This window comes from Rhinolophus sinicus, chromosome 1, assembly GCF_057876585.1.
Source record: "Rhinolophus sinicus isolate RSI-liver-muscle chromosome 1, RSI-T2T, whole genome shotgun sequence".
NCBI classification, from domain to species: Eukaryota; Metazoa; Chordata; class Mammalia; order Chiroptera; family Rhinolophidae; genus Rhinolophus; species Rhinolophus sinicus.
This window is the reverse complement of record NC_142501.1, coordinates 170114161-170128987: the sequence shown is the minus strand read 5'-3', so window position 1 is coordinate 170128987 and position 14827 is coordinate 170114161. Positions and strand designations below refer to the sequence as shown.

General features: G+C 42.2%; 2 protein-coding genes across 10 annotated transcripts in view; one reads left to right on the top strand and one right to left on the bottom strand.

The window, feature by feature from the left end:
• The window catches only part of FAM13A (family with sequence similarity 13 member A), a 284523-nt gene extending 279472 nt beyond the window's left edge, over positions 1-5051 (top strand). For all 8 annotated transcript variants that reach the window (XM_019741111.3, XM_074323597.2, XM_019741109.3 and 5 more), the window contains one exon: positions 480-5051. In XM_019741111.3, coding sequence (XP_019596670.3) covers positions 480-606 — 127 coding nt within the window. In that variant the 3' untranslated portion in view covers positions 607-5051. The remainder of the gene's footprint in view (positions 1-479) is intronic.
• Positions 5052-12732: 7681 nt separating this feature from the next.
• The window catches only part of HERC3 (HECT and RLD domain containing E3 ubiquitin protein ligase 3), a 99901-nt gene continuing 97806 nt past the window's right edge, over positions 12733-14827 (bottom strand). For both annotated transcript variants that reach the window (XM_019741102.3, XM_074323616.2), the window contains exon 26: positions 12733-14473. In XM_019741102.3, the coding sequence (XP_019596661.2) occupies positions 14265-14473 (209 nt within the window). In that variant the 3' untranslated portion in view covers positions 12733-14264. The remainder of the gene's footprint in view (positions 14474-14827) is intronic.

Below are 14827 nucleotides of genomic sequence, written 5' to 3'. Positions count from 1 at the left end.
TATTAGCATCATAGGATTCAATTGCTGGATTCCAAGGCTAATTTTATAATAATTAGGAGTATAAACTATTTTTGAGAAACCTGTAAATTATGGGTATACCAATTGCTAAGTAGAAATTTAATGGTCCGTTAGCTGAAATATATAAAAGTGAGAAAGCATTCAGTATAAATAAAGGATTTCAATGTATGGAGACTCTTGATGTGAATTTATACATAGCACCAGTGAGAGGAACTTTCTACATTTCTTAATCCTTCATATCTTCAACAAGAAGATATGAAAACTCAGTCACGTGGTGCCTTCTGGGGGAAGCTGCTTGTCTAAACCCAGTTCCAGTCTTGATACCAAGTGATGTTTGGCAACACTGATTCTACAGACTGATAACCTGCAAAGTTTCCATGTTGCTAATATACCTGCTGAACGGTATCATGTAGGAGAGACAGCAAACAGTCCTCACCCCGCTTTCCCTTTGTTTCCATTAGAAATGTCCAGAAGGAAGACCGCACTCCTATGGCTGAAGAATACAATGAATATAAGCACATAAAGGCGAAACTAAGGCTCTTGGAGGTGCTCATCAGCAAGAGAGACACTGATTCCAAGTCCATGTAGGGGGCAGCCGCAGCCCGAGCCAAGGAGGCTGGCGACGCACCTGGAATTTGCCCCTGGCCTCCCCTGGTACATAGCAGCTCTGCAGAAACTGGAAGGCAGCCTCGGGGCTGGACCTGCAAAGCATGTAGCCCTCTGCCTCCATCCAGGCCATTGGGATCGGCTCTAGTTTCCATTGCCTGCCTTAGAAACCACCTAGCTGGACAAAGGCGACGCGCCCTGACCTAGGAATTTTGTAATGGAAAGTCAAGATTCCTGCGCACGCGTGCACAAACACGCACAGACACTGCAGTGGAAGCTTTACTAACACTAGCAGTGACAAGTCACTACATTGAGACACACTCATCCACAGAGAATATACACTGTTTTTCCCTGGATAACTGAGAAACAGGAGGCCATTCATTCTCTGTCCATAACTGTGATAAAAACCAGCTCAGTACTTCACTCTGTAGAGCGGACTTGCTGTGCCGGTCTCTGTTCTCTGTGTACCCAGTTACGTGGGAACATGCATTGGAGCCCTATTTGCTGCCTTGGCCATTCCTGTGACCTTTCCACAGAGCTGCACCTTCCCCCACTCGTGTGAATTGTTTCCCTTTCAGCTCTCAGGTAGATGGAAGCTGCATCAGCCCTGAGTGGCAGTGCAAACGTCTATTTGACCATGTGTTTGTGTGTGTCTTCAACACTTCCTCAGCTGACAAAGAATTTTGAGCCCTACAGGACTGGATACCTTCAAGGGACAGAAGGAATATAGCCGGAGCTATATTAATGCTGATGTTTAAATCAGGTAACAGGGTAAAGAGCCTGGAGAATTCTTTCCTGAACATTGACTGCACTTACCAGTCTCAAATATTAACATCAGACACAAAGCGAGACCAGCATGCTATGGCAGCCTGTTTGGGGCTCGGTTTCGTTTTGGCACAAGCGAAACATAAAGGATCTTGCTTAATTTTTAACTGAAGTGTAGAGAATCATAAAAGAAAGAGAGAGAGAGCACTTGTGTTCTCAGCCACTTGAGTAGTTACCAGAGTTTAATTTTTTTTTTTTTTTTTTTTTTAAGTAAACCTGCACTAAAATCCCCTGAGGGGTACATATGGCCCTTGGAGTTCATCCCAAGGCAGAATCTAAATCACATTATTTTCAAGATCATGTGTAAAGAGGACAAATAATGGTGTGTGGCCAATTATGATTATAATTTTGTTAAAGACGGTGTCACAAAGCTGTCTATATTAGACATTTTGGAGGGACCAGGAAATTTAAGGCACCAAACCATTCATCTCTTCAATGTGCTGATGTCACTTTGTGATTTGTTATTACTTTATAACCCTCCGTGTGTGCACTGGGGAACGTGGGTTCTGGTTCTGCCTGTCCATCCTGGATCCACCTTTGTGCTTTGTGAGGTGGAACAGGTATCACACAGCAGCCACTGGGTGTCCGGAGCAGGCATTTCAGCAGCTCTGCCTTTGGAAGAGAATGTTGCAGGTTGAACAGGACAACAGGATGCCCTCCTCTATGTTTTGCCTTCTTAAAGAGTACCACTTTTTTGTTTTGTTTTGTTTTTTTAAGAAGACAAAGAAAAGAGAACGTAAAACTCTACTGACCAGTTTTCCATTTCAAAAAAATGGGCTTTCGAGAAACTGGTCAGATTGGATTTGTAGCAGCAATTTCCATTGCTGAAGTGAGGCAGCAGCTTTGTCAGCTGAAAATTGTTGAAGTCGGGAGTGGGTGAAAAGAACGCATTGATGTTATCGACTCTGAAAAATACCTGCGTAGAAGCATGAGCAGTATATTGGAGGCACCCTACACACTGAAAGATGGTACCTAATCCTCCAAATGTAAAAAATGGACACGAAAATATAGTTTGGTATTCTTTGCTCCACTGTTTACATTACAGATGGCTATAATTTCAAGGAGTTATATTATAAATGAAATGATGCACTTTAGGACGTTTTCTATTTTTGAAATCTGAACATGAATCATTCACATGACCAAAAATTGTATTTTTTAAAAGAAATACTTGTCTAGTCTGTCCTTTTTAGTAATTATTCTCTGAAATAAGCTATAATATAAATCAAATCATTACCAATTAATTTTTAAAGCACATCCGTGTAAGACTATTGTTTTGAAAATACTAATATGCTACAGAATTTTAAAAAGAGAAAAAGCTATGTAAATGAGAAGCTACTAAATGTTTTGAAATCTGTTGTGTCTGCGAAAGGTAAATTAAGTAAAGGATTTTTTCAGGAATCCCCATTCAAATTTGTATGATTGAATAAAAGAAAATACCAAGTTATGGTAAAATAAATTGTGTATGGAATGTCATGTTTTCCTTTCTAATTTCTAATAATCTATATACTTCGTAGACTGGCGTCCACAGTAAGGGGGAAATAGCCCTATTTACACTAGATCCTATCTGAAGACATGTTATATTAGTCAGTAGGTTCTGACTCTGCCAGAAATGCTGTGGCAAATTTGTTTCCACAGCAACCATTTCTGCCGCCCAGGGTATCAAGACCCTAGAGGCAGCATCTTAATTGGCTTCACATAGAATACTCTGGACTGGGTTTTTTTCTTTGCTCTCTTGGGGAATGTGTGTGTGTTTATTAGCACGTGCCAACAAAATAAATGTCAAGGGTTATTTAATAGCAATGATAAGTAAAGGTAAAGCATGACTAAACTTGACTATGGTTATAATAATTAGAGATAGGAGAGGCTTGTAATTTTCACAAGCATTTGCTTTTATTGTGTTGAGTCTGGAGTAAACATGGAAATAGATGTTTATATTCAGTATGGTATCATTACTGGTTTCATGTTTGAATCATTTAGCTCAGATTTCACTTTTTAGTCATATATGTGCAAGGTTTTGGTTTAGGGCCCTACTTAGAAGGTTTCACGACAGCCGAAGTTTGTCTTGTGCTGTGAAAAGAAAGCCCGCACAATCTCAGTGATCTCCAATTCAGGGAAAATTTCTATGAAAGACCAAATCAAATTAAATTTCTTCCATTGGGCTGCCGGTTTGAAGTCAGGATTATTATTGCCAAGGTCAGAGGTGTCTCTATATGTAACATCAGTGTAATTTTTGCTTTGTCTCATTCTGATGCAATGCTTGTGTGCTGGCAGGGTGTGTCTGCTTGCAGGTATGGCATTTCTAGCCCAGGACAAGAGCTGTGCTTGTGTCAGAAAGGTAGCGCTGAGATGTCCTAAGACCAGCAATCTTGGAGCCCCTGAGTGCTGAGCATTTGTTAATGTGTTTGAGGTTGGAATTCATTATAAGCTGAATATTTTATCATCAGAACCAAGGGATGGTGGCCATAGCGCCAATTAAGTTGGTTCTTTCTGGGACTGCCTAGTTCTCAGTAGACAGAGTTGGGTCCAGTATCTAGAATAGATTGCAGATCTACAAGAAAAAATCAAATTTTAAAGTTCATTAATTTTTTTTATAATGATTCTTAATCTGATAATGAAGGTGCCATTTTTCTTAAGGGTTACGTCTTACTGCTTTTGATGGTATGTTAATCATAGAACACCATAAACTATTAACTGCTTTGTGAAAAGCTGGTTGTAGTCTAAATTCTGTTTTGCTTCCAAGAGTGGTTTTCCTGACACACTGATTCCTGGATTTTCCTTTTTCCCCTGTAGGTGGGAAGTAGTGGCTTCAATTCTTCCTTCGTGTTCTTTTTCAGTATCCTCTAGGTTAAATCAGCAGAGAGGGACAAACTGAAGCAGGCAGTTTCCTCTGAAGCCCGTGTGTTTGGTAGAACCCAGAACGTGCTTTCCTTTCTTTTTGTTCCCTTTTGTTTTCACCCCCCCTCGCCCCTCAAAATACACTGAATATTTTGTCAAAAGATAGGCTAACGATATTTTCAAATTTTTGTGTATTCAAATTGTGCACACTGGCCCTTCTTCACAGGGTGGCCGACATGGCAAGCTCCAAACAAGAGTGAGCTACATGTCAGCCGCTGTTGTTTCAGCCACTTTCCCAAATAGAGACTGTGCCCCTGTGGGCATCTGCATTCTTCCACCACGACCCTTCATAATAGATGTATGTAGATAGGATGACATCGCTTACAGATTTACACAAATGTCTGTAAAATGAACTCTGTACATCTACAACTTTATATTGCTGTGAAGCTGCAGCTATATCTCTATAGAGAATCTCATTTTGCCTGTAATCCAGCCAATCACCGTCAAGTGTGTGGCTTGAGAAATCATTTCGGCAGATCTAATTCTCAATCTGAAAGCATCTCTCCAGTCACAAAAATCTCCAAGAGTGGATACAATTTTAGTAAAGAAAATGGGCCCAGAACAATGTTTACATGACATGTAAGCAGAAAGTATTTGAAATTACAGTTGTCCTTTTTTAAAATGTAAACTGAATGAAAAATGATATGTACATTTTTGTACATGACTGTATTTTGTATAAACTTAAATAAAATATTTTGAAATGTGAATATTCTGGAATTTTTGACAGCGTCAGGAACTTGTGACTGAACCACCTGTGAGGTCCGACGTTTCCCTTCAGTAAGGAATCAAAGCTGCTCCCTTGAGTTCCTCAGAAGCCTCACAAGGATTAAGTTTTTCTTTTTCTGTCTCCAGAGAGAGCATGGAAAGGTGAGGCAAACAAGGTACAAGTTAGGCATGCCCATGGTCGTAGGTACCGTGTTTCCCCGAAAATAAGACCGGGTCTTCTATTAATTTTTGCTCTTTTAGGGCTTATTTTCACGGGATGTCTTATTTTTTCACGTACAACAATCTACATTTATTGAAATAAAGTCATGTCATCTTCTGGAACATCGTCATAACGCACTAAATGTGTCGGTCTGGCTAAGATCTTAACTGGGGCTTATTTTCGGGGTAGGTCTTACTTTGGGGGAAACAGTAGGAAAATGGGCCTGTGCTCTCTGCTCAGCTGCCTTTAGAAGAATTCATGGAAGGGGCTAGAGGGGTGAAACAAAGGCAGTAAGCAAAATGAATGAGTGAATGAATGTGTAAGTACATTTCCACAGTCTGTTTTGCCATCACTGGTAAATGTATTAGCCCCTTACTACTATGAAGCTAATAAGGTTACCAGAAAACTGTGACTCACAAGGAAAGGCCCATTTCAGTTGTGTGAAGCTAGCAGCTCACCCTTCCGTCACCTGTGAGGCCAGGCGCTCCCTCACACGAGCCTTGAACAGCCTGCTGAGTCAGGCAGCAGTTGCTCCTCCGCACAGCTGAGACACCTCCGTGCTGGTTAGGCCTGCCGGTGTTCTTTAAACTGCATGTGTTATATGTGCTCTTAGTGACAAAAGTAAATGCTAAAAATATATTAAACCTGAAATCAAAAAAATAATAATAGTAAGGCTTGGAGTAAGGACGTTGTCCTAACTGACACCAGGATTCCAGCTGAGAATCTGACTTCGGAGTACAGAGATGCAGTACTGCTAACGATGGTGCAATTTAAGGCCATTCTGCCAAAAGCTGAATAATTTAACTTTTGAAACACTGGGTCCAAAGTAATAAAATTCAGGCAGCATTTAATGACCCTCCATTTTCGTAAGTCATATTTGATGTTGCCCCTTTGAGGACCAGAAAGTGATGCTCTCCCAAGTACATCAGGTTCTACAGCCTGTTACAAAGCCAGTGGTCCTCTGAAGCCCCCACCTCCCCCAGCAAATGTTTTTGCTCTTACTCCTGTTGTCGTTTGTGGTACTGTGGACTTCCTGAATGGCAGTTGCAAAATGGGGACCTACTACGTCCAGTGGGGGCAGAGGTTGAGAACGAGAGGCAGTCCCTTTCAATACTTTCAATGGCATTATTACCTCGTCTAGAAAAGGATTCTGAATGTTGTAAGACAAAATATATCAGTTATCCCTAGTTGAGTCAGCTTATCAAGGCTATATATACACAATAGAATTTCATATGCAGTAAAAACCAAAGTCAAAATTCCCAAATGCATTTTTAGAATCTTGGCTGGCAGGCAGAGAGATGGGGTTTGGCAGGAACTGGGATTGTTGACAGCTTGGTTCTCACTTTTCCTTTCCAGCAACAAGGCTTGCACACCACAGGGTGGCTCCGTGTTGTGTGGCATCTGCTAGGGAAATGCAGCCTCATGTGACACCCACCTGAACCGAGTCCCCCACTCAGACCTTTGTCTCCGTTGGACTTGTGTGTGTGTCGATTATGTTACTGTCAGTTCTGAAACTCAGAATCTTTTCGATGTTTGAATTTTTCTCTCAAATTTCTCAAAAGCAATTCATAGATGCTCTGAAATCCTTGTCATGCAACTTGTTCTACAGCTTTGTGTATTCTTTGGTAAGATATTTTAAGACATTGTGATGTTTTTGTAACTTTTAAAGAACTTAAAATTACTGGACAAGATTAGACAAAGGGGAGTGAAGGACATTACTCTCCAGTCAGACAGCAGTGCTTCTTAAACAAGCACGTGAATGGCTAAGGGGTCTTGTGCTGTAGTATCTCTAAGGGTTAGGGGGCTGACATTCTGCATTTCTGACAGGCTTCCAGGTGCTGCCATGCTGCTCGTCTAAGGACCTTCCTTCAAGGAGAGGGTGTGCAGTCTGAATCCTGGGTATTTGTGGAAATGAGCAGCTCTAATCAATTCAAAATCCTAAATTAATAGAGACCAGCACATTTCACACCACCAATGGAGACCGAATGCTGCTCGATGCTTAAGGCCCAGATTGCAGACAGATGGATTCTCTGTGACCTGGGTATATTACTTACCTTCCCTACGTCTCCGTTTCTTTATCTGAAAAATGGAAACAATCATAGTACCTACCTTATGGGGTTATTATGGGAATTTACTTGGATGAACATAAAGTGAGGACACAATAAATAAATGGTGGTGGTGGGTTATTATCGGCATTGAGACACAGATTTTTTCTATGCTGAAGTCCAACAAAATATTTGAAATGGCTACAAAAAAAGGAATTGTATTTCCTCCACCATCACCCTCCAATACCTTGTTTGTATAAATCAGAACAGAACATGCTTCCAGCACGGAAAGAACAAATTAGTGCTGACAGGGTAAGCAAGATTTTGTGAGAACACTGACCCATTCTCCTGGAGGGGAAATAAAATTGTGGCTACTAACGTTCTCAAGTAAATTGCATCAAAACCTATGTGCAACTTTCTTATATCTACGCCTGCTAAATTCCTTCCCTTGCAGAGCAAGGCAAATTCCTCTAAGTCAACTTCTCCCCAAAATATTTTGGGAGGTCCAAATCTTAGACATGTAAACAATATTAACTGTCTGAGCTGCCCCTGACACCAACGTGGGAATGCCTGAACTCTGTGCAGTGAAGGAACAGAATAACCTTTTAACTGATTTCTAGATCACTTGGTGTCCTGGAATTACTGTCTCAGGGTGTATTTTTAAACAACTAAAAACAAAGCTTACCCTAGGGAGGAGAGTTGCTTCAATCTTGGCAAGCTCCTAATTAACATCCTAAATTTCTTTAAGCCTGTGGGCCAGGCTGAGACTGGGAGAGTACCTGAGGTCCTCCACTCCCTCCTCCCACAGGGGGCAAGCTGAAGGTGCCACTGCGTAGGCCAGCAACAGGGCGAGCTTGGGATTCAATGATTTTCCAGTCTCATTAAATAAGGCCCTGCCCCCCAGTACCTCAGAAATTCAGAAACTAGGTCTCCTCGCCAAATAATCTGTCAGTGACTTGAACTTGAGAGTCCTTGAAACTGCTACACAAACATCTGAGCTCCTGAGAATGCCCAGGCAGGAAAGGTCAGGAGACCCGTTTTTAACAAGAAGCTTTTGGCAATGGCAAGCGGGTCCTGTGGGGCCACGAACCAGTGCCCAGTTGGTACTCGCTGTTGACCTTTGCCCTCAAGAGGTCTGTCTGGCCTCTTATGACACGGGGGAATGAATGGGGTTATTTCCAAAACTGCTCTTTGGCTTTCTTATTCTCTTAATCCTAAAAAATAAGGTGACGGTGACAGACTAATCTGGTTTAGTGTTTATCTCCATCTGAGTTGTGTGTGTGTGTGTGTGTGTGTGTGTGTGTGTGTTTTCTTATTTACATTTCTCAGGAAGCTCAACACCAATAGGATCTGAATCAATAATTATTGTAGATTGTATCCAACTCCCTGGGATTAGGCACAGGAAAATCAGCTTTTACAAGATCTGAAGACCATGTGATTGTGCACTCAGCCAAACATCCAGCCAGCCAATCTTGAAAGAAAAAAAAAGTTGACATCTGAACTAATTTTCTCTGTGCTACCAATTAACTCAGGAGTACATACTGTTTCCCCGAAAATAAGACCTAGCCGGACAATCAGCTCTAATGCGTCTTTTGGAGCAAACATTAATGTAAGACCCAGTCTCATTTTAGTATAAAACCGGGTCTTATTTAAGACCCAGTCTTATATTAATGTTTGCTCCAAAAGACGCATTACAGCTGATGTGTCCGGCTAAATCTTATTTTCGGGGAAACACGGTATATAATTACCTTAACCAATGTGTTGTGTATTTTCATGTTACTAATTCATGTCCTTTCAATTTAAAGAACTCTTTTCAGCATTTCTTGTAAGACACATCTGGTGGTGATGAACTGTCTCAGCTTTTGTTAGGTAAAGTCTATGTCACCTTCATTTCTGAGGGACAACTTTGCTGGGAAAAGTATTCTTGATTGGAAGGTTGTTTTCTTTCAGTACTTTGCATATATTACCCCATTCTTTCCTGGCCTGCAAGGTCTCTGCTGGGAAACATGCTGATAGCCTTATGAAGTTTCCCTTGCATGAGATAATTTTTTTTCCCTTTGCTGCTTTAAAATTTTCTGGGTTTGATTTTAGACAGTTTTATGTTTTGGAGAAGATTGTTTTAGATTGAAATTTTGGAGTGAACTATTATTTCCATAAACATGATGTCCAAACTTCTCCGAGGTACTCAGCGTAATTTTTTTAAAGTAAGTTTTCTACCCTCTTCTCCTGTGACTCCAATGATGTGTACACCATTTCTCTTAATGGTGTCTCATAAGTCGTGTAGGTGTTCTTCATTCCTTTTCGTTCTTTGTTCTTTTTAGTCCTCTGATTGGATAATTTCAATTGACCTATCTTTAAGCTCACTGATTCTTCTGCTTGTTCAAATCTGATGTTAGAGCTTTCTATTAAATTTTCAGTCATTGTATTTTTCAACTCCAAAATTCGTCTTTAAGTTTTACATTTCTTTGTTGTCTCATTTTGTTCTTGTATTATTTGCAGGTACCATTAAATTGTTTGTGTTCTCTTGTAGTTCTCTGAGCATCTTTAGAACAATATTTTGAATTCTTCATCAGGTAGGTCCTAGATCTCCATTTCTTTGGGGCCAGGTACTAAAACTTTACTTTATTCCTTTGGCAGAGACATGTTTCCCTGATTCTTCATGATTCCTGTACTCTTATGTAGATGAGCGTGCATTTGAAGGAGTCACCTTTTCCAGACTTTATGAACTGACTTTGGTAAGTGAAGACTTTCAGCTGTGGGTGGAGGCACACTACAACATGTTGTGACTGTGAACCTAGTGGTGAAAGGTGCCAAGTGCGGGGACAAGTGGTAGAATCTAGTGTGTGAGGGGGATGCTGTCTCTTTGGCTCAGCTTGCTGGGGTCCACAACAACTATTTGGTCTTTGATGAACACTGTGGGGAGTCCTTAGAGGCTGGAATGGCTGTTGGGGTCCTCAGCAGTACCTCCAAGTCCAACAGCTAGGGACTGGGACAGGTAGCGGTGGTGACCAGAACCAGTGGTGTGCACACTCTCAGCTGTAGGGGCCAGTTACAGGTGCCATTATAGTGGTAGGTGTCAGTTGCAGACACATATTTACTGGTGGGCACCAGGGTAGGCAGCACAGGCAAGGGCCAACTGTGGGCACCCTGGCAACTGTGGAGGGCTCTGGCTGTCAGTGTGTGCTCTACCATGGCTGCTGGGTGTGGGCATAGGCACATGGCAGTGGAGGCTGGTAACAGGGATCAGCCAGGGTGTGTGCAGGTACACAGAAGGAAGGACTAGCTGCAGGTAAGCAAAGTGATACAGGCCAATGACAGAAGACAGGACCTGATCTGGGCCCACAAGCAGCTGCGGGGCCCTGGCTGTTGCCATTGTCTGCTGTGACTACATAGTCTCCCCCTGGGTGTGTGCACAGCAGTGAAGGCCAGTGATAGGTGTCAAGCTGGGAGTGTGCAAGTGCACAGCTGAGGGGCTAGCCCCAAGTGCCCGCACAGTGCTGGGGGTCAGCCGTGGGAGTCCAGGCTGGTATCTCGGCTGGCACCTTGCACTCGCACAGTCAGAGGCCTGGACTGGCTGCTGGTGCAGTTCCTGGGATCTAGCAGGAACCAGTGGGGTTGGGGGCTGAGAAAGGAGCAAGCATGGAGTCAGGTGGTTAATGTCAGCGAACACAAATGCCCGTGTGGTGAAATCTGCAGGGAGTCCACGACAGCTGTGTTGTCTGTTGTTTTTTTCCAGTGGTGAAAGCTGCTGGATTTGTCTGCAGAGCAGGTAGGTCACTGGGAACTACGATTGTACCTGCTATGCGCCTGCTTCTGGTAGCCCCTGATTTTCTTCCTTGTTCCTAGCCATATATGTCTCAGCTTTGCCAGGGTCTGCACTGGCAAACACTGGGGTGAAACTTCAGTGGGACCTATGTACAATGCCCCAAAAGGCTTGGGAAGCTGGTGGCTCACCCCACTTCTCCTTTCCTGGTGAGGGGACCTCACTCTAGTGGGAGTTTTCTCTTGGTGCTCAACAATGCTGTCTTGCGGTATTGGCTGCAGACAGAATGAATGACGCTGTTTTCATTCCCTGTTTCGAACGGTTTTTCTCGTGTTGCTGAAATTTCCTAAGTGGACTCCAGAGCTCTCTTAGAGCTGGTTTTTCATGGATAGCTAATTGTGTGTGTGTGGGGGGGGGAGCGGGGGTGGAGGCTGTGCTCTCCTACTCTGCAATGTCTTTGCAGATGTGTGGTCAAGGAAGTTACCTGCCATGTCATGATGTCCCTTTTTACTTGGCCACCAAGCGGCCTCATCTCTAGCAGCTGGGCATAATACAGGTTAATGGTCAAGTCCAGGTCCCACCACCCTGTGACACTGAGCAAGTTATTTTCTCTACACCTTCATTTCTTCATGTGAAAAACTGAAGATAATTGTGGTAATTATAGTTCATGAGAGCTTGTTATGTGCCAGGCACTGTTCTGTGTGCTTTCTGTGAATTAATTCATTCTCATAACAACTGCATGAGGTAAGCACTATTTCTATCCCCATTTTAAACAGGAAGAAAACAAGGTACAGAGAGGTTAAGAAACCTGCCCAGGGCCACACAGCTAGTAAGTAACACGCTATTACATATTTGTTGAATGGAACTTATTAATGGGAAGCTACTGTTCTCTTTACCACCTTTAAACATCTATTAAATCTGATCATACATTATAATTGCTTTTAAAGTCTATTAAAAATCCTTTTATGTTTTGCTGCATTTCACACACTTTCAGTGTGTGTAACTGGGCTAATAAGCATTAATCAGTGACTAACACGTCTCTGACTCACCTTAATTTCTCCTTTCCTTTAAGGCTCCCATCACTTCCACTTCCTGTTCATGCACCCGCTTCCATTTCTGCTGCTGCCACCCTCACTGCTCTCAGTAGCCGTCTTTCTACTCTGCCCTTCCTAGTCCTCTTCCTCCAAATGAACCTCCACCCACATCTTTCTTCTTAAAACTAAACTCAAGTCAGCTCTCTGCCTCCAACCCCCACCCCAAGGTTCTGAACACCTTTATAAATCCTACTTGGCTATAACTAAAGTTCCAAGGCTTATTAGCCCAGTTCCTCAGCCCCAAACCTACCTTCTTTCCCCCCAGTCTTATTTACCATTCTCCAATTTCCTCTAATGTTCCCTTCGAATCAGCCTTTGCCCTTCCCTAGATACGTCCCCATGTTCAAGCCTCAGCTCAGCCTTCCCCTCCGCGGGAAGTGCCTCTTTATCCATCACAACCCTCTGCTCCCCTGCCCCTGGCCCCTGCCCCTGCTTCCTCTCTCTTTCCCCAGCACTTGGTTCTACTTTCTCATGGTTAGAATCAAATTTGACCTTCTATTAGATTACTTGGGTAGACGACTTAATTCTTCTACAAAAAACAAGTTACCCATTCTACAATAATAGTTTTAAGTTAAAACACCAAATTTATTGCATAATATTGAACTATATGCACACACATAGAAAATAAACATTTCATATAACTGTATATCTTTTTTTTAATCTTGTATTATAAAGACTGAAAAACTACCAATTTAGCAAATGGAATAAGTTTTAAAAACAAAAAGAAAAAGCAAAAATCTACAATCCTTCATTGAGATTTGATGCTATATCACGGTTCATAAATACTTCATTTTATATAAATAAGTCTTTTCTCTAGTTACCAGGAATTTAAAATTAGGTTGATATGGATTCTTTGATCATGTAGAATTTTCTTGTACATGATGACGAAAGTTGAGCATGTCCTTATTTTTGAGATATATATATATATTTGCTTTAAACATAATCCCCCCTGAAATTCCATTGTAAACAAACATTTCAAATGCAATAAACAAAAATTCCATATTAAAGAATGTCCTTAAGTCTTAGCAATTAGGGAAGAGGGAAAAAGAAGTCTGAGTAGAAATAAATAAAATAAAATAGACTGCATGCATCCACTAGAGGGGAGGAAGGGAGCATTAAGTCAGAAAGCCAAGACTGGGACACAGTGACAAAGAGAGAAAAGTAAAGTAGGGGAGGGAGAAGGGTAGGAAAAGGAGAAAAGAAAGGGAGGGAGGACAGAGCAAGTGGTAGAGGATAGGACAAGAAATTTATTATTTCTACTTTTCTTGGAGAAGATTCTCTTTAAAAAATTGATGCAACTTGCTCCAAATGCGAGATAAGGGAAGGGGTTAGGGCTTATCGCCTTACTTATTGTCAAAGGGACTTGGCTGAGCAACAGGACAAAATTAGGCTCAGCTGCCTGCACATCTTTAGGGAAGTCCAGGAACAGGCAGGACCATAGGGAGACTGCTAATCCCTCAAGAACTTTTTTTTTTTCTTTAAAGCATGATGTGTTCATAAAGGCTCCTATAAATTCTCAAGAGTTCATTCAGCCAAAGTAATGGACCCAGATTCAACTTGCTGGACTTAGGAATTTCTGCCATAGTCCTTAGTCCTTAGAGTAGAGCTGCAACAAGCCAGGGGCATTTCCAGGGCTGCAGAGAGAGAGGTCTGAGACGTTCTGCGTGTGCAGGTAAGAAAGGACAGACAGATCAGTCAAAATCCTTCTTGCAGAGGAATGAGAAGTTAAGAGGACAAGGAAGCATTGTGGGGAAAGATGAGGGCTGAGAGAGACATTTGAGAAATGAGAGTTTAAAAATCCACTGCCATTTTATCCAGCAGAGTGCAATATATTCACAAGTGCAAGGAACACTCGGTAATTTGGTTAAAAAACAAAAACACCTCCCTTACGAGAGCCAACCCCATCCCCAACCCTGCTTTTTCAAGATTGCTTCCTGCTTACAACCCCGGAAACACATCAACCAGGTTCAGGATTCACAAGTCCCAGCCCACTTATACAATAAAAAAATAGAACTCATTCCCCATGATTTTCTGTATAGGCCTCAATGTGGACATTGAGGAAGGAGGGGAAACGTGGGGCAAGCTGGGAAGCCTCAGGCCAAACTAAAGCCCTCATAGTTGTCAAGGGCCTGGGTCAGCCGTGCACTCAGGATCTCCTTGCTGCTGTACTTGGGGAGATCGAGGAGGTTGTAGCAAGTGTGGGCCACAGGCAAGTACTCCTCCCCGCTGGCTGTGGACTGGATGACAATCTGCAGGCTCGCCATGCCATAGATGGGAATCCGGTCGCTGCCTGTCAGAAACACTGGGAGAAGAGGAATCGGAGTCAGCAGCTGTGCTAATGGAGTTGCTCTCAATCCTCCCAGGAACAGAGAGGTAGGCAGGACACCCTGTGGCTCGTGTAAGAAGTACAATCACTCTTATTTGTCAGTATGTATAGCATTAATATTAATACATGCTCATTCTTACACAGTTCAAGAGACTGTCTTTCAAATCCTTTTTTTAAATTTTGTATGAATAAGAATTCTATACTATTCGCTGGCTAAGTTTAGACACTGATTAGACACTGACACAAATCATCAATCCATTGCTCAAAATGTCCTCAAATGGATGCCCTCGTAAACGGTATGAGCCTTCATACAATCAGAGGAAAGGAATT